At 44.3% G+C, this 19,012-nt stretch overlaps 2 protein-coding genes across 3 annotated transcripts in view; both read left to right on the top strand.

Moving 5' to 3' along the window:
- Positions 1-1,807: 1,807 nt before the first annotated feature.
- Positions 1,808-3,755, top strand: LOC120825950 (forkhead box C1-A). The gene is made up of 3 exons (XM_040187819.2): positions 1,808-2,538; positions 2,645-2,740; positions 2,833-3,755. The coding sequence occupies exons 1-3, from the start codon at positions 2,266-2,268 to the stop codon at positions 3,430-3,432; spliced, it is 969 nt and encodes a 322-aa protein (XP_040043753.2). The 5' UTR covers positions 1,808-2,265; the 3' UTR covers positions 3,433-3,755.
- Positions 3,756-12,023: 8,268 nt separating this feature from the next.
- The window catches only part of ndrg1a (N-myc downstream regulated 1a), an 11,672-nt gene continuing 4,683 nt past the window's right edge, over positions 12,024-19,012 (top strand). Inside the window, exons 1-5 of one of the 2 annotated variants that reach the window (XM_040188411.2) lie at positions 12,024-12,272; positions 15,866-15,940; positions 16,361-16,396; positions 18,412-18,517; positions 18,743-18,863. In XM_040188411.2, the coding sequence (XP_040044345.1) occupies positions 15,884-15,940; positions 16,361-16,396; positions 18,412-18,517; positions 18,743-18,863 (320 nt within the window). In that variant the 5' untranslated portion in view covers positions 12,024-12,272; positions 15,866-15,883. Of the gene's footprint in view, positions 12,273-15,865; positions 15,941-16,360; positions 16,397-17,754; positions 17,979-18,411; positions 18,518-18,742; positions 18,864-19,012 lie in introns of those variants that run through there. The other variant, XM_040188412.2, reaches the window with a different exon arrangement.

The following is a 19,012-nucleotide window of genomic DNA, read 5'->3' as shown; positions in this document are numbered from 1 at the left end:
TTGCGGCGGAAGATGTGAAGGCTCTCTGCGGTCCTGGTGTCTTCAGAGAGCTCGTTCCACCAAACAGCGTTGTTTACTTTAAATACAAGGTATTTTACCCTGCATGAATCTTACGGTGTGCATTGGATTGGAAGTCCACTCGTAAATTGAGCCTTTTGTAATAGAAATTAAGCACAATTCCCTGAAGTGAGTATATTTTGCAGGAAACCCCAGCACACACACACGCCATCGTCTTCTCCATGCAGGAAGATTTTGAAGTGGAATTAAAACCATTTCTGAATTTGTCAAGAAGTCACTTTTTTTTACAAAAACAATTGCTGTGGGAAGAGCCCAATATCATTAGAAGTGTGAGGAATTTAAACCAATGTGGTTTTTTTCAGTGTCGTCACACTTTTGTAGTTTTCTAAAGGTTAAGCCTACAGGTGCTGGTTTTGGCCATTCCTTCTAGGCTCTAATATAGTCATTTTAAATTAAAATAAAAAAGAACACAACAAATGAACGCGTTTATTCATAGACCAAGCCTTTCCTTCACAGAGCAACATTTTGTCTTCCCACAATGTTCGGAGATGATCGAGAGAACACAGATCTTGTGAATTAGTGGATGTAAATTACTATTACGATGCGCTTGACAAAGAAGTGAACTGCTCTCACAGACAAAGGCTGTAATGAATAAAGGAATGTAACAGCTTAAATGGGACGATCAGGCAAGATGGTTGGGAGTGGAATGTCTCAGGTCACATTCCAACGGTTTGCACCTCAACCATCCTTCCTTCACATTCAGCTCAACCAACAAGCACACAGTTAACCGCTTTAAAGCAGCAGTGAGTTTTCAGTTTTAAGATACTTTTGTCTATGATCATACAGTAAAAATGATTTAAAAGTAATGAGCTTATATTAGAAATACACTATTAGAAATATTGTTAAATATTTGTCAACATGAAGGATATTTGTGTTGATAAAAAACACTGAACCGAATTGCTCTGGAAAGAAAATGTGACTAACAAAAGACAATACAAATGAACAAATTACTTGTAAAACCAAACATCTGGTTAAAAGCAATGAATGGAACATTTCTTTATTGTATATAAAGCCTTTGGGTGATTTTTGAAGGGAATAGCAACTGTGCACAGTCTTTTGATAGTTTCACAAAACAAATATTAGAAGTAAACCAAAGATGTTTTGAAGTTAAAAAGCCCATAGGCTTAACAAATTTAGCAAAAGCTTAAAAAAAAAAATTATTTGACTTTTCATCTGCCAGTGATCTAAATCTCTTGTGGTCTGGGTCAGCAAATGTCTATAATCATTCTTAAAGTTGTGGTTGTATCTTCATCCATCTGACACATTTCCTTTATAATCTTGCTCAGGTGCAGCAATGTGATCTCGACCAGCAGGTGAGCAACACAGTTTCAATCAAACACAAGTGAAATCAGCTTCTCTTGTGTTTGTTGTAAAATGTGATGTTAAAATGGAAACTCGCTGCCCGAGCCTCAAAGCCAACCTCTCAATTGGTCTTCAGAGCTCTCAGTTTAACGCGTTGATCCATCTGAATGAGGATCACTGATGTAAATGAACGGTGTCATTATGTGGGACAAAGGACGCACAGTTTACTTTGAAGCAGCGATTAGGGAGGTGCACACTGATGCAATGGGGTTCGATTGCTCGTTGGAATGTCAGTGTCATTGTGTGTGTTCTAAAACAAAACCAGCCAGCATTGTGGATGCAGAGCAACACACACCTGCAGGTAGTTTAGAATCAATCAGTTTGTCTTTTGCTCTGCTGAAAACTACAACGTGAGTCTCATCTCACCAGAACACTACTGTGAGTTCACTTTTCAAAAGTATTCCAACTACTAGAATAGCATGTGAAGTTATTCATGCCAATCATTTGTGTTTATGAATTAGCTTTCTCTTCAAAAGTTGACTAAATTGTATATTTGTGGTCATTTATAGATGTAAAGTGGCTTAGCTTGTTCATTTGTACACAGACTATTTTAGTATATGGTCTAAATGTTTCAAATATTAGTGTCTATGTTAGACTCCTATTGCCTTATTCAAAGATTAAACATAAAGTCTGATCATTTCACTGCTAATGAGAAAAAGGGCAGCTTGTGCTCTCAGAACTCCACAAAGTACCTGCTGATGGCCCTTTGGAGATGGGCTGTTACTGTTAATGGGGACCTTTGGATAAGATGAGGCTCCGCCTCCAGCAACGACGCCTCATCTGCTTATCAAAAGGTCCCCATTAAGCTGCAGTGCACACCCACTAATGTGCCGAGAGGACTTATATCCAGAGCTCACCCCTCCAGGTGCACACATGCTCTCCCTGAGGTTCCGATCACACCGGCGCGTTGGACCTGGCTCTTCTGACTCCTCAACAAACAAGATGCGGAGAAGGACAGAGAAGCTCGGTGCTCTGCTACCTCGCTGCGTTCCAGCCAGCAGCTCTCAGCGAGGCCTCTTCATGAAGGCCTCCACCTACCTGGCGAAGATCGCTGTCCTCCTCCAAGAAGCTCCGGGCAAGATGCTCACTTTCAGTCAGGTAAGAAAGAGTCCACGTGTTTTGCAGGGACCATTCAGGGACACCGTGGTGTGAAACTGATTGTCTTATAAAGAATAACCTCATTTCTACCTCATGTTTGTTTTAGTTGATGGACCGACTGACGCCATTAATCCGCCAAGATCGCAAATCTGTTGAGAACAGCATCAGAGTTTGTTTATCAAGCTGCAAATGTTTTGTCAAGGTAAGGTTCTAATACCCAAACGTTTAAACTTGAAATTACCTTTTTTTTAATGTTACTAAACAACATGACTAACTCTGTTCTGTGTGTTTCAGATTCCAGTGGTTCCTGATTCACCGGACAGTAAGAGAAACTACTGGAAACTGGATCCCAGTCAGATAACGGAGAAGATGGTGCGTCGTCACTTCCAAGGGATCCTGCAGCTCTTCCCAGAGTTGAAGTCCAAAGTGGGGACGGACAACAAGGGCGAACCAGAGACCCGCTCGGCTCGCCGCGCTCCCGAACCCGCAGCCTCCAGAGACGTTCAGATCAGATGCGAGGTGAAGTTCAGCGGCCCTTTCTCCATTGAATCCCTCCTGAAGAGAGACAGTCCCCCCGCCCGGGCCTCCGCAGCTTCTCCTCTGTCCACGCGCACTCTAGTTGGGACAAGCAGGAGCTTCAGGCGGGACTCTGAGGAGCCTCTACTCCTTCCAGCTGCAGCTAGAAGTTCTTCCATCTGCTCAACAGGAGGCAGCAAACACCACGGACTCATTGGAGCTGCTCAACCCATCAACAAGAAGAACGAGTGCACTCGATCCTCGTTCCCCCTTCACACGAGAGCCAGTGTTGCTCCTTATTTCACCATCCCTCAAAGATGCTACGTCACTTACTCCGTACCCACGTTTGCCTACAATGCTCCCCGGTTCCGTTTGTGAAAGCGCGCCTTCCACTTCTGAGCTGCACTGCGTTGTGAGCGGGCCGTATGCACCAGAGACGTTTGAATCACACGTGGCCACTTGGTTTCATGTGTGTGCTGTATTTTACTGTCAGAAAATATATATATTATAATCCCCTTAAGCTCTACTTGATCGGCTTACTTGTGTATATGGAGTATTTTTGTACCTTTTTTTTTTTTTTTTTTTTTTTTTACATTTTTGATGTCTTCATCTGACCAAATGAGGGCAGTATAGTATCTTAAAGTTTATCTTAAAATACAGTAATGTCAGGACACAGAAATATTAAAGGCTTTTCTACTGCATCCTGCTACAGTTTCTTTTTTTTGTTTGTTAAATGATTTATCACCTGACAGTTTTACGGTGTTACTGAAGACCTACAGAGATCTAATACTTGCCTTAAGTAACCGTACTGCAAATTGTTAAATTTGTACTTCAAACTCTGGTTCCCAAGGTCTCTGATCCTTGACATTGTGCGGAGTTGACTGACCAGCAGGGGAAGGTTGAGGTGAGCAAATAAGTAAAGGAGAGCTGTTTGCTTTTCTATTTGCAGAGCATCTGCCTTGCAATATATGCCCACATCACCTGAACCGTGACCTACAACCGTTTGTATTTTGAATTCCTACAGTAGGAGGTATAGACGTGGCATGATTCTGAAGGCAAGTGAAATTGTAAACTTTATAGGATTATCATGATATAAATGGCCCCCCAAAAAAATGAAGAAATCAAGCAATATTCATTTGTTGGCACTGTGGCTCTTTTTATTAGATCATTTTTTTTGACCCAGTGAGTGAACGTTTGTCAAATTGACAATGACTACGTTCACAAAGTATAGTAATTTTATAGTCCAGCAAAAGAACGATGATAAACAGCCCCCCCTGCCCCCCCCATCTTTAATCTCATCGCCACGGCGCATTGGTGGCAAAAGGGCTGTGACTTATATGGCGTATTTACAAATGAGTGTCTCTGTGTTCGCATTAACAAGAAAATAAGAGATCAGAGGTCAAGGGTGTCGAGCAGATAACATCTGAGCATGTGATTCTTGCACTGCGGGTCCATCATGAGGTGGGAAGTTTGCCGGAGGGCGAGGAAGAGGTGTCGCGGGAGCTCAGCATTTCGCCCACCACAAAGTCCAGTCCTGTGGGATTACTGGTGCACGACCTAGATTGCAATGCGACCCTTCTGCCCTCCGCCCCCCCCCCCCCCCTTTCCTTCCTTCTGCTGACTGTTGGACAGAGATCGCTCTCATGGAGAAGAGTCTGGCAGTCATGCAGCGGTTGACTAATTGACACACCGAGGGTCAGGAGACAAAGAAAATCCCCTTTTCCTTCCCATCGCTACTTGTCATATTGCTCTTCTCTATTATGATTGTGTAGTTTACACGTTGCAATTCATCCTTGGGGGGGGGGGGGACCTTTTTAGAAATGTATTTACTAAGTCCTACTCCTATAGGGGCGAAAAAGGTTTCAAAACAGATTCATTTTGAAATAAACAAATCCCAGATTTAAAATAGAAGTGGTGAGAAACTGATCCCATTGAGCTGAGGCTCTCTCCATTAATAACACAACCAGAGACGCTGGAGCTGGTCTGTGTGTCTGTGATGGATTAACTTCAGTTGCTGCTTTGTGTTTACAGATTGAATAAACTGGTTCAACAACATGAATCCCCTTGAATGCTGCATTGTGCAGTTGATTCTCTCTACAGGCCGATATTGCTCCGGGTGTCTCAGATTTCCTAACCTCCGAGTGTGTGTATGTTTGTTTTATCTCATTTTTCTTTGTAAATTAGTCCCACCGATCCTAAACCCAACGTGTATTCATAACAGCGGTTGGATGTTGGAGCTCATCCCTGAACCAAAATATGCCTCAGCTCTCCTTTCAAAAAATAATTGACCATTTTGTTATACTGACCCATTGCATGAGTGTGTACGTGTGTGTGTCTGTGTGTGTAGGCTTCAGACTAATCCCCAGACTTCAGCAGCTTGTTTACATGTAGGTCGGGCTACACACCATAGGCCCCGGCTCCACTCAGGACAAACACCCTCATATAAGCACTCAGACTCAAACATTTCCCTCGATTTGACAGTGGAGTCTCTGGAGAAATGCCGAAAGATTAACAAAATACCGTCATTTATTGTGTGGTAGCAAAACCAACTAACAATATAACATGTATTATATAATTGTCTAATTAATGTTTCGGATTACAATAACATTTGCCTCTGACATGTTAAATAAAAGTATATATTAAAATATGACTCAAATGATATCAACAAATAGAGCAGATTATACAATCTCATTGTACTGCGTGTTCTCATGCCGTAATTTCCTGACTAAGTACTGGAGGTGTCCTGAAGGTGTGGTGCTGTGACGTCAGAGGACAAACACGCAACCAGTCGACATCCGTGCACGACGAACAACAGTCGGGTCAGTCACGTCGCGCTCGTCCTGCTCGTCCCGGTCCGCCCGTCAAGCACCGCCCACATCCCGAAACCGCCGCGTCATCGTTACTGTTCGTGTGCATTGAGCCCCCGGGAATGTGCGGCGTTCAGGGACCGTGCGGTAAAAAGTCCTTCCCAACGCAGAGGATTTAAAACTTAATCATTGGATGGTATGGTAACATGTTTTTACATCTAGTTGTATATCCTCTACTGCCTTTATGTTCTGTAATATTTGCCCATGAATACTTTTACTTATAAAGGATTTACCACTGTGATGACCGAGAGACATGACTCATGTCACGTGTTTTGGAATCACACTTTCCTGTTGTGGGCCTATTGCATCACTGTGTTTGTCATTTCAGATAGAATATGCCATAGATGAGGGACACACAAAGCTCCTGGCATGGCAGGAGCATTGAATGACATAAGTAACATCCCATACCGACTTGCCACTAGGGATCCATAGTCTTTCTGTTCAGCAGATGTCAGTAAACATATTAGGAGTGACTCGTAATATGATTGAAAGTGGCAGGTGACAGGTTCCTTTTTCAGAATGGCAGGTGCCTATTTCAGAATGGCATAAACCGATCTCAGAACGGCATGTAGCGGCATGGACCGGCCTCCTTATCAATATACAAATCCTGTAATTGCTTTTTTTTCTAACTTAATTGAGAAATTAGCAGAACACAGCTGATGTACATGACAATGATGTATCTTTTTATCTCAGCAATTTCCTGTGGCTAAATGCGAGGCTTTAGAAAAGCAGATAAAGAGAAACTGGTCACTTGCGCAACGTCTTGATAACCCTCCGCAGCCGGTCAATGCCAATGGTAACGTCTGTGCACGTTCTGATTCATAGCAGTGTATTTTCCCTCTTGATCTACATTTTCAAACAAGGCTTGAGTCTTCAGTGGCAAAACACTTTGTCGTAAAAGTACTTACGGGATTTGCATATTGATGAGAAGGCGGGTCCAAGCCGCTGCATGCCGCTCTGAGATCGGTCTACGCCGTTCTGCACAAGGAACGTGCCACCTGGCACTTTTTGATCTGGACGCTACTGCACATTAGTGTTCTATTAAAAGTAAATGCTTCTGATGTGCACGATTCAGAAATCTGCAATCTGTCCTTCTTTTATTGTGCCTGCAAAAATAATATGATATATTATAGGGTGACACTGCACCAGTCATTTCTGACATTAAGCAGTCGAACTTTTAATATTCTAAATACCACGACTTTGACAAGGATTTAACTTATAATGGAGTATTTTAGCAGTGTTGTTTTTGTACTTGTTCTTCTTCCTACCTCATTCATTTTCACAGACGAAGTATTTACAACAGTCCCCGAAGGCCGCATTACAAACAATGAAAAAGCCGTGTATTTACTTTGTTCATGGTCCGTTAAGTGCTAGACAGTGAATCTAAAACTGTTTGATGTGCAGCAATAGAAACTCCAATCTACACACACAGACAGCCTTTAAAATGTGATTATACTATGTACAATAAATAAAGAAGCGCAGACTCATCACTGTAGTAATGTCAATCATGCTTTACAACCGTATTCAATCTATAATACGTTTTATAACTTGTGTCAACAGTACTTCGACATGGTTTATCCTCAGGGTCCATGGCAGTGACCTTTGATTTACAACATTGATTGTAGATTCATACTATTTGCCTTTGAAGAGTGTATTGTTTACTCATCGTCACTGTATAATAATTCGACTATCTGGGTCTCCAACTAATGATCTATTAACTATCAACAACAGCACATATAGCAGGCGATGCCATATCACAGAGCTCCAACTCTTCACCAAAACAAACCACCGATCTTTGAAATAACTCCTCGACCTGTGCCGCATGGTTTAGCCCGTACTTTGTTAATCAATTGTTGTTGGCCGTGACCTAATATGTAACTTAGAGGACACGGGTCCGGCCAAAGCATCCTTCACGCACACAGTGCACACAATGGTCTCACCATCACCATCTGACCTCATGTCACCCCTCGGGTAACCATTCAAAGAAGTAGTTACACATTGTGGCATATCCCCTAATATGTTAAGGTAGCCCAAATCCATCTCGCCTGCTTATTCCTGAAGTGTGTGAGTTCCTGCCGCTTCCTCCTGGACCTTTCGTATTTCTATCAATGATCCCTCATCCACGACGCACCACCATCCGGTAAAACAATTTCATCAAACTCTCCCTGACCTCTGACTCATCAGCCCAAACAGCTGTGTCTAGTGTTTATAGATGAACCCTGTTGTTCCACAGTTCATCAACTCCTTTTCCTGTGTGGAGGACCAGGAAAAACACAGCCACACCTGCGGCACAGCAGCGGCTCACAGTTTCCCCTCATATGTGACAGGACACGGGCCAAACCTCTGATATGGCCCGGAGAAGAGCCGCGATGAAGCTTTTCCTGTCACCTTTAGGCTGGAGTGATGCCTGTGATCAACTGGCTAGGAACAGAAGCAAGCCGTGGGCCGAACACCCACACACGTTAACATATTTGTTAAGTTTAAATTCAGCACGGTGCAGCGGGAGACCCACCACCAGCTACCGTCCTGTCTTCCTCGCCCTGCACGTTTTCCTCAGGAATCAAAACAGAGGCCGGTGGGGTGCAGCTTCCACTTTAGTAACCGGTCCAACTTCCATTATCTGCGCAGACTGACCTGCTGCTGCTAGAATATAGAGAAATGACTTTCAAAGTAGTCAGGATCTCTACATGCATTGAAGAAACGACAGGTCTTCAGTTTTACAGGCACAATGTAACAACATGCTCGGTGTGTTGCCAGTGTAATCAAAATGTCATCTCATCAGCACTCATCTACATGCCATTCCTGGGTGCACTGCTACACTATTCACACATGGCAGCGAGTAATCAGCATCGCGCCGCGGCGTGTTTACTGTCTCTAACATTGGTGCCGCTGGTAATGATATGAGAGCGACGAGTGGGGAAGGTGTCCACGGGAGGATTAGGTTACCGCGGTTACTGTTTGTTTATATTCTTCTCTTCAGATGCACGCTGGTCATTCATACGAGCGCCACCACTCCCTTTGTATTGCAAAGCAGGATGGTTACTAGCATCAAAGACACATAGCGGATGGTCACTTGACTTCGTTGTTGGTGGTTATTTGTAATCAGTTAGACAGGGTGAATGCGCGAATGAGCACACTTTAATTAAATTACTTGTCTTGTGTGTTTTTTTTTTGTAGAACAGGCAGAAGGTTGTTTGTGTCATTTGTAAAAAACGGTAATAATTGCAGACTTCAGGAATGTGTCAGCTGACGGTCCCAGAGCTAACGTGACCGCGCTGTCGTCAAAACAAGTCTGATGTTATATCTTTATGTCTTTATCAATGTTGGCATGTCTCCCAAGACTGTGTTAGATGAGACAAGGTGTTCAGTGGGAGGACTTATGAGAGACATTTTGTCCGGTTAGTTCAGCCGTTGTCCTGCGGGCTCACCGACCATCAAATGTGTCTTAAACTTTACTGCTTAATGACGCCTGTTACACATCGGTGACCAGAGCCTGCTTAGTCACTCAGTAACAACCATATCTACATCAAGAGGAGACAATCTTATCGTAGCAGTCACTCCCCCCTTATAAAGATAATCAATAGTCAATATAGGTCACGCGGGGCAATACGTTGCATTAGAATTGCCCAGGAGACGACACCACCGCTGCTGGTGAAATCACTTTACAGCCAAATAAAAACACACAGGGTTTGTTTTTAGCGGCCTGTACCAAAGTACCACAATAACATGCTGTATACGTATAAAATGCCTGGGTGCTGGCTGTAAAAAGATATCTTTCTAAGGCAGTGCTTTCCAATAATCATTTGAAAGTGTATTCTGTTGAGATCGGCATAAATGGATAAAGTGGACGTGAAAGAAAATGGGATATTTTATTAGTTTATGAAGGTGACAGTAATTGAGTTTTTGTACAACTTCAACAAATGAGATATAACGCGTTATATAATGAGCTTCCTATATGCCGGTTGGTGGTTTTTGTTATAAAGAGAGAGCCATGTTTCTAGTTTAACAGACCGCATCCAATCATTTATTCTTCCTCCATTTGGAAAGTTGAACTTTTCAACTTCTATGTTAATTTGACAAAAAGGTTTGTCAAGATTTACCACTGAGGTCAACAGGGCTTCTTCTCAAACCATTTACTACGTCCCCTACGTACAAACATCTCCTGTCATGTGACTGTGAGCCTGTTTCAAGCCTGTTGCGTCACTTTGGGTGTCAGAGGGTGTCTACAAAGACTCTGTGGTGTGCGTGTGTGTGTGTGTGTGTGTGTGTGTGTGTGTGTGTGTGTGTGTGTGTATTGAATAAAGGCGAGGAGCAAGCAGGTGATGAAATGTCAGAAATGTCAGCCCACAACAGCATTTCATTACATGTACCTGTGTGCTTGAGCGGCTGTCAGTGGGCTGAACATTCTGTCCGCTTTTTAGTATCTGCCGTGTTTGCAGCGTACATTGTGGTCATTCACCTGGAGTTCAAACACACTTCAACCGGGTGACCTGCGAGGGGTCAGGAGTTTCAGCTATGTGGGGATGTACAGTATGGGCACACTAACAAAGGAAGACATACAGGATTCCGACTGCTGTAATACAACTTGGAAATTTCAATATTGAAAGGTTTTTTTGGGGGGATATTCTGTTTACATGGTACGACAGGGACACACCGCGTTCATACGCCACTAAATCAATTTGTCTTTATATAAAACTCAGCTACCAGAAGGCATGACGGCATGCATTCAATGCAGAAATGATGTAGGATTAAAATGGTAAAGAGAGGGAATGAAAGAGAACATAGTATTTTAAACGTTTGATTCATATTCAGTCCAAAGGGGTATTTTTTAAAGGAAGAGGAGCCGCAATGACGACCTGCGGCGCTCTGGCTTCGTTCAACCAGGTGAAACTCCACTAGTTTTATCAGGTATTTGGACAGTCTTTGACCCACATGTGCCGTACTGAATGTCTCCCAGTTGGCAGCCCAACGCTATCTTTGTTTCACGATAAGAACCGGACTTGTAGGGTCAGAAGCACGAACCCGTTCGCAGACACACAGATGTCACGATGACGGGTTTCAGATGCATCAGCTCATTTTGTCTTCCATCTGTTCGAATTGTTGTGCCATGTACAAAGTGCCTGAGCATTGAATTAGCGCAGTGGTTATATTTCTCCTCTCAAACGCGCCTATTGTGCGATGTGTTCCTATCGTGGGCCTCACATTACAAGCCCACAGTGCGGCTATTGTATCTCGACAAGGGCCGTTCACGCACTTGCTGCCAACACAAGCATATATGCAGATCCACAGTGTAACAGTCGGCGTCTTGCAGGTGTGGAAATTTCCACTGCCCCGCAGTACAAGTGTGGTGAGGTGAAACACGCGGATCTGGGATGACACACGACCTGCTTTGAATACGCATAGTCCTACATTCACACACCCAACTGAAACTAATCCACGCACAATAGCTGACCATCTCTTTTGGGGAAGAGCTCACTTGCAGTAGACGACAGCACGTGGGCCGTCAAGGAAAGGTGGCTGGATCTAAGGAGAGGGAGGGGCTTCCCTTTGTACAAACTTATCTTCTCTTGGCCTTAAATCAAGGTTGCAGGCATGGCTGCATTCCTAACCACGTGGCCTCACCGAGCGGCCTGGAAAGCGGTTCAAACCCGTGTGTAAAACGTCAGGTGGCTCGATTGCCACGGTGTAGAAATGTACTTATGAGTTATGGGGAGTGGGGAATCGTGGTTCGCCGTAGGCTCTACACTTGATACAAAGGAGACAGTCAGGCCAGGATTCCCGGTCACACCCTGGCAGCCCATTCAGGAGAGAAGAAGCTTTGCTGAACCAAACGAATTACCACATAATATCAATAATAATAAGTAGCAAACGTGTCACAACTGAAACATTGACGACGCAAAGTGTGGGTGGGGTTGGTCTAACTAAATAAATAAAAAAATCTTACTTCCAGTTAAACTGTTTTGTCAGTAGCCATATGAAACAATAACCTACAAAAATGGTGAAACATTTCACAAACTATCACGAGTCCGCGTGGTGGGGAGCATTTCCACGCGTGACGTCGCCGTCATCAGCTTCCTCGTCGTGCAACCGCTGGACGGAGTCAATCAGCCATCAATCCCCACAGCTGCTGTCGCCCAATAGAGAGAAGCGGGGAAAGTGGGCGGGGCCGCCCCCCCCCTAAAGGCTTTATAAAAATCCCTCAAACATCCGCCTTGCGCCGCACGTTGTAAACAAAGCAACACTTCTGTCTCTGCATCGACTTTTTTTTTTGTGGACTTTTTGTTGTTGTTGTTGGGAAATTCCCATCGCCGGTGTGTTGATCTCAGGACATTTTGCGCAGATAATCCAGAGGTACGTTTCTGCAATGATGACACTTTTTTCAGTGTTTTCTCTTTTTTTTTTTTTTTGTAAGCGACTGTGCGCGTTTCAGCGTGTGTGAGCACGTTGTTATTCCCGTTCCGCAGTGCAACTCCACTGAAATGCACTTTGTAAATAATTATGCTGTTTAGGTTCAATTTCTTTTTCGGTAGAAACATGTATTTCAGAAGTTGTGTAGATGTTGCATTATTTTGCATTAAGTGCATTACTTTTTTTTGTAGGGAATGTTGAGCGGCGTATACTAAAGGCGTATACTAAACTTACGCAAGCAGTTGTAAGAAATACCTTAGTAAGGTGAGGCACACTTGTGTGAGCGGATCAAAGATCAACACTCTTTTCAAACCAGGGACCTTTTTTGCCACATGTTGCAAATATTATTGGAGCCATGATGGCATAAGAAATGGCCTCCGTGTACCTCGATTAAAAAAAAGAGAGGGTGCATGAGGGTGTGTGGGAGGGATGGAGATGAAATCAAATGTGTTTTGTAATTAATTGCGGCCTGCTCAAATATAAAGCATCTCCTCTATTTGTTGTTGTCAAAACACTGTAATCTGACTGTGTGATCCCCCCTGCCCCCCCCCCCCCCCCCCCCCACACACACACACACACACACACTCCACCTTACTGTGGCAGTGGGGACTCCCGTATTTTGATATCTTCTACAATCTGAAAATGTAGGTCTGTGACAGCTTAGTCCGGCCGGCCTGCTGCTGCTGATATTTCAGCACGAGGGATTTGACAGATTACGCAAGTTCCTAAAGATTAGGGAAGCAATCATTGTTTCTGCAGATGGAAGCCACAGGCTTGTGGATTTAAAACTATATGGAAGGAGGGTGGCCTTGATTCTGGCCCGCCAATATTGAGACTCTCTCTCCAACTCTAATCAGTACATACGCTTCTCACAAACGAGTGCAGGGAGTTTGCGCTTGGATGTTCTGGCTTAAAGCAGCGTGTCATATCTCCTGGATTTACTGTGGCCCTAAAGTGTTATGTTGAGGCCTCCATCGGTGTTATTGTCTAACCCGCAAGACCCATTATCTCACTTTGAAGTCGAAACGTTGGCTTTTCAAACAAGTCCGCTGCTCAGCAATGATCATATAAAAGGTCATTCTTAGAGTTCTGGTTGTTTTCAACGCTTGAAAGAGTAACTATCAATCGTCCGTAAAGGGCACGTAATGTGTGAAACTCTACAAGCAAATATTTTGCAGAAAAGTATAGTGTTTTGTTTTTTTTGTTTTTTTTTGGGGGGGGGGGTTTGTTATGCAGCTGATCTTGGGCTACACATTGGATGCTTCCGAGCCGGTATCCTCCCCCTGTTTCCTGTTCACGATTGCGTAAGAGTCTTACTTCTGCCAGGCCAACGCTGTGTCAGTGAATAGTTTCTTTGCTTCCTCACAGCCCGACATTTTCCACACGCACACCCACCCACACACGCTATCACTATACATCACAACGTGCAGACCCTGTTTAACAAAGACTATGGACTCATCAGGGTTGACTCGGGTCACTGTTGTCAATGACTCCAAACCATTTTTGGAGTGAAGCCAGTTTAAGGAGGAAGCCCCCCACCCCCCTGCTGCTGCAACAGAATATCCCTGTGAGAAAAAGATGCACTGCCAAGACATCATGTCCCTTTTCATGAATTATATTTAGTTGGTATGCGTCTCACTGAACCACACACACACACAACCCTTCATTCAAATCGTATTGTTTTGAATGTATTTGAATTGTATTGAATGCAGCAGTAAGAGTTTTTTGTTCCTGCAAATCATAATCATTTCAAAATAATTTGCAAGACTGCAGCACTCGTATTTTGGTGCTCGGGATTTAGGTCCTTTTGGGTTGAAACAAAAAAACGCCGTTCCACATGAAGGCTTCGCTCAGCAACATTTGGAGAACAGCTGATGTAAACAGCAGGTGACCTGCTTGTCTCCGACGGCTGCGCAGCCAGGTTCTCTGTGTGCTGCTAACAGGTGGTGATGGTATTTGCAAATAGGCTTGAAAATAGGCTTAGAGGATTCCCTTATGTTGGTGCATGCGCTCCCCCACCCCTACCCCCCCGCTACCCTCGTACCCTCCATCTTCTAATCTGCAACGGCCAGAGTAGTTTTATTTGTCAACTCCGTGAACATGACATCTCTCACGTGGCTGTGGAATCTCATCGGGGGGGCGGATCTCTTGTCCTCTTCAACAAAGCGCCTGCAGTGCAACGGCGGCCATGTATCCCAAGGGCTCGGCAGAAAAATGAACCAGTTGTTTGAAACTCCTCTTCCTCTGTGCTATTGTGGGAGCCGGCTGGCTCCGGTCTCTGTTCTCCCACTCAGAGGAGTGTCTGTGTGTCTGTGTGTGTGTGTGTGTGTGTGTGTGTGTCTGTGTCCATAGAGTTCGGACAGACAGCCCTGCAACAAAAAGCTTGTTCTATAAGGCCGCCTTCCTATGACTGCCGTATTGCAGTCCTGGAGGTCGATGTTGTTTAGGTGTCCGCTGAGGATGTTTCTAAAGACCCAACGGGCCGACAGAGAGCACAAAACCGATCAAACGAGTGAGCAAAGCGCAAACTTAGCAACTGCAACAAAGCCGAAACTGAGCCAAAAGGATCATGTGCGTGCGTGCGTGCGCGTGCGTGCGCGTGCGTGCGCGTGCGTGCGCGTGCGTGCGCGTGTGTGTGTGTGTGTGTGTGTGTGTGTGTGTGTGTGTGTGTGTGTGTGTGAGGTGCGGACAGGGGGGGGTTGGTGAAGGAGAGGGGAGGGCAGGCCCCTGGCTCTCAGGAGTCATTGGACAAAGAGACCTTTTAACTGGCCAGTTTTATCTGCATGCAGAGCCTGGAGCTTATTTCTCTCATTTCTCCTGCTACGCAGCATCATTACCAGCGGCACAATCTGACGCCTTGCTACAACCCCACCCCCCCTTTCCTTATTTATTTTTCCCTTTCAGATAATTTTGGTTTTTCTATTATGGCTTCTTTTTTAACATCCCAAATCTTAAACATGTTATCTGGGAAGGATTGCTTCAGTGTTCAAAATGCAAAGACGTTTTGAACCACCGTGGTTTTAAGTTCAGAGATGATCAGTAGTCTGACTGATGTGCCATTTCTTCTACTGCGCCCCCCCCCCCCCCCCTCTCTACAAGACCATCCCGTTCTGTGTGTCGTGGTGTGTGCAGTGGACAGGCGTGTCCTGTTGTGTAGTCTGCATGTCAGTGCAGGTCACATGTCGCTGCATGTTCCTTTGTGTGTGCGAGCATACGTGTACGTGAATGTCTGCAGGTCATCAGTAGTGTCGTTTTACAAGCTTTGTGCAAAACACGCCCGAAAGATCAATCTACCGGTTTGCCTGCTATAGACCACCAACCTTGGCCGCACCTTTTTTTTTCTTTTTTTTAAGGGTGTTTTGAGTAATTCTGACACAGGTCATTGAAAACAACACGCCTTTGGGAAAGGCAAATATTTTACTAAACCCTTTCCCCTCCCATAATGCAAAATAATTTAGTAATAATAGTGTTTTATGGCTCACACGCACCAGTTTAACAAGTCACTCACGAAGTTCTCTGATCTTTCTGACACCCAGGCTCTGCAGCTCTTTGAAATGGATGACATCCAGGTTGTTGAGTCCAAACCCCTGCTGGTTGACGGGGAACTACCGGTACGTATCCTTAAAAACGAAGGAAAAGAAGGAAAAAGGCACATCAGTAGTGACGCTGAATGATTTGTACCTGGCAAAGTTGCTTGGGTGCATCTGGTTAAATCAGATTTAGCGTGTAAGAATATGGGCATATTTCTTTACCACTTGTCTACCAAGCACTTGTTTCTAATGTCCCAACCAGATTAGACCAGGTTAAGTAGGTTTCTTTGTTGCAGATGTTCTAAAGGTGATCTGCTGACCATTTGTCCACAACTACCAACTTGTGTGGGTGAAATTATGCCCACTGCCTCATATGAAAGGGGTCATATGGATGTGAAAATACATTCAGTGACAGGATGGCGCCCTCAGTTTATTAGATTATAGCATGTTAAAATGTAATTGCATTAGTTTTATGTTTTCATGACTGTTCTTTCCTCGCAGGGCTTGAGAGAGGCTGTGCTGCAGCTTGTCATCAAGGTACGTTTGCAGACACGAGAAATAAGATCATGCATTTATCGTTCCTGCTGGTTGTTAACCAAGCTTTATAGTTTGAAGATCACGTAGACTCAAACTGCTGATTGTGTATAAGTGTTATTCTCTGTCCATTAACAGAGCTTTATTGATACCATCTAGTGGTGGATAACAATAAATACTCTTCCACTAATCAACATAGCCGTTGCAGTGGCTCATCCATCATGGCGGTGATTCTTCATCTGCTGTGATTTTATCAGGACGGAAATCTTATTGGACCCTCGCTAATTCAGCCCGTGTACGGATGGCGTTGAGATGCACTTCGGACAGACAACGCAGCTACATTGCATCAACCCGTCTCTATTGTCTCCCCAGCACATTGACGCACACATTATGAATGGCGTACACGGGTGCTACTTCACCCCCCCCCCTCGCCCCCCCCCCGGAGAGCGCTCTGACCCCAGAGTCAGAGCAGATGCAGAGGCAGTTGCTCATCTTTAAAGGCACAGCTTCTCCTATGAAGTTAAACGCTCCTTTAAAAATGGCCGCCCCTTCTACCTCAAACTGTCAAGCTATCCGACTCCCTGTGGTGTCACACAGACTGTTTTAGGTGTATTAAGTATTAATGGCAATGGTTACTATCTATTGGAGCCAATTCCTCAACGTTTGGTGACTTGGAGTTAGTTAGTGAGTGACGGTGACTAAGTTGCATGTTTACACTTGACAACTCAACGCACATGTTGTGTTGGAGGATTATTTTGCCTGTGTGGCGCACGTGTCTGTTGGTGTGTGTGTGACCGTGGAAGCGGAGGGCGGGTGGAGCGAGGTGGTGAATCCTTGGGATGTTTATTTGTCCACTAAATAGGTTGCATGCCTCTGTGGATGTTTTTAATTCCTGGGTAGTCAACAACTGGTTTGAGAACATCTTGGGGAGCAACAGGTCGGCCACAATACCACAGACTTTTCAAAGGAATTTAACTGCATTGCAAAAAGTCTAATTTCAAAATGTTTTGTTCACTGCAAATATAGAAACGTATTTTCATAAGAGCAATATCTCATATTACATAACTATTAGCCTATTAAATCAATCACTGACTGATAATGGAGAATTTTTCGTTAATCTTTACGACTTTCATCAAAAGCTAATGTTAAACTCTTCGTGGCCTTCTGCTGTGGTTCAATTTTCTGTTTATTTTGGAAATACTTCCTGAAATATCTTCCCATCCAATTCATCCAGCGTGTTTCCCCACTGGTCACACACTCGCATGGACTCATCCCATCAACACGGTAACCAAAGCCCCTCTGTCTGACATTGGTTGATCCAATTTAGGGATCTCTCCATCTAGAGTTAGGTTGTTTTGACCAGCCTGAAAGGCGTCATGGGAGCCCGAGGGCTTAGGCCGACTTGTTGGGTGGGGGGGTTATAAAGCTCTCGGAGCAGGGCTCAATCCCTCCAGACGCTTGAATCTTATAGCTCGGGGAGCCACTGCAACCACACCTTCTCCGTGGCGAGCGCGGCTTTACAACCGCAAAAATGGTTCTGGAGGACTCTGACATGGAAATGATCGTTGCTGAGATTGAAGTCACAGTGAGTGTAGAAAGGCCTCGTTGAAATGTTTCCAGTGCGCTGATGGATGACGCTTCCTGCTGGAGTTGTAGAACAAGCGTCCAGGCGAAATGGAGAATGGGTTTAGATGTCTGATATTTGGCCTCTTTTTAGGAAGAGATTGGATTTAAAACAGTTTGGCAGTTTTGTGGTTTGCTTAGTGACTTAATCGAAGCGTTGAAAGGAAAAAAAATTTGATTTTTATAGCATGAAGAAGGTTTAAAACTAAATGAGGCAACATTTGTTGAATGCATCGCTGAGCATTCTTGTGTTGTTAATTTGGTCCTATATTTGCATTTTTATCTTTATAGTTTCAAGCGGAATCTCTTAATATGTTCTTGTACTACTTGTAATGTTGTTCAATTGTTTTTATTCACATATTTTGTTAAGTTTATTTGTTTTTCTGCATCTGTAGGAGACCGATGTGGAGACTCCTTTTGGAAGAATCCACTGCACAATGAAGGGGGTCCCGAAGGGGGACCGACCAGTCATCTTGACCTTCCATGACATCGGACTGAACCGTAAGCCTGCCAACTATGTGAAACCTCTGTTGTGCTGCTCAAAGCCTTCAGTGTTCTTTATAAACTTCTCGCTGTTAAATCTATTAAATTAGTGTCTCAACTCGTACTGATGGTGTCAATTATCGCAAGATGAGGCACAGCATCTGCATGTCGTGAGAAGCAAGTCTTCTTATTCTTACCAGTCCAAGTATCCCACGTTCACCTTTTCTTTTAACGTTTCCCCAGACAAAACCTGCTGGGACACGCTCTTCAACCACGAGGACATGTCTGAGATCATGCAGCACTTTGCCGTGTGCCACGTCGATGCCCCCGGGCAGCATGAGGGAGCCAACACCTTTTCCACTGGGTGAGACTAACAGGCCGTCAAAAACAAACACACACACACACCTAATGCATGTTGAGCTGGCGGCGACTCTTTACTCAACGGGTAAATCACCGTGGATGAACATAAGACGACCTACTTTGACAAAGGTATTGCAGGGACGGGTGTTTGTC

Source organism: Gasterosteus aculeatus, chromosome 10 (genome assembly GCF_964276395.1).
Source record: "Gasterosteus aculeatus chromosome 10, fGasAcu3.hap1.1, whole genome shotgun sequence".
NCBI lineage: Eukaryota > Metazoa > Chordata > Actinopteri > Perciformes > Gasterosteidae > Gasterosteus > Gasterosteus aculeatus.
Note: the sequence above shows the minus strand (reverse complement) of the source record. Positions and strands in the feature narration are given on the sequence as shown.

Excerpts from the sequence above, each read along its gene's own strand:
- LOC120825950 (XM_040187819.2), top strand. The coding sequence starts at position 2,266 with ATGTGCCGAGAGGACTTATATCCAGAGCTCACCCCTCCAGGTGCACAC. Across the intron at positions 2,539-2,644 it reads AGATGCTCACTTTCAGTCAG|TTGATGGACCGACTGACGCC; the intron begins GTAAGAAAGAGT and ends TGTTTGTTTTAG. Across the intron at positions 2,741-2,832 it reads GCTGCAAATGTTTTGTCAAG|ATTCCAGTGGTTCCTGATTC; the intron begins GTAAGGTTCTAA and ends TGTGTGTTTCAG.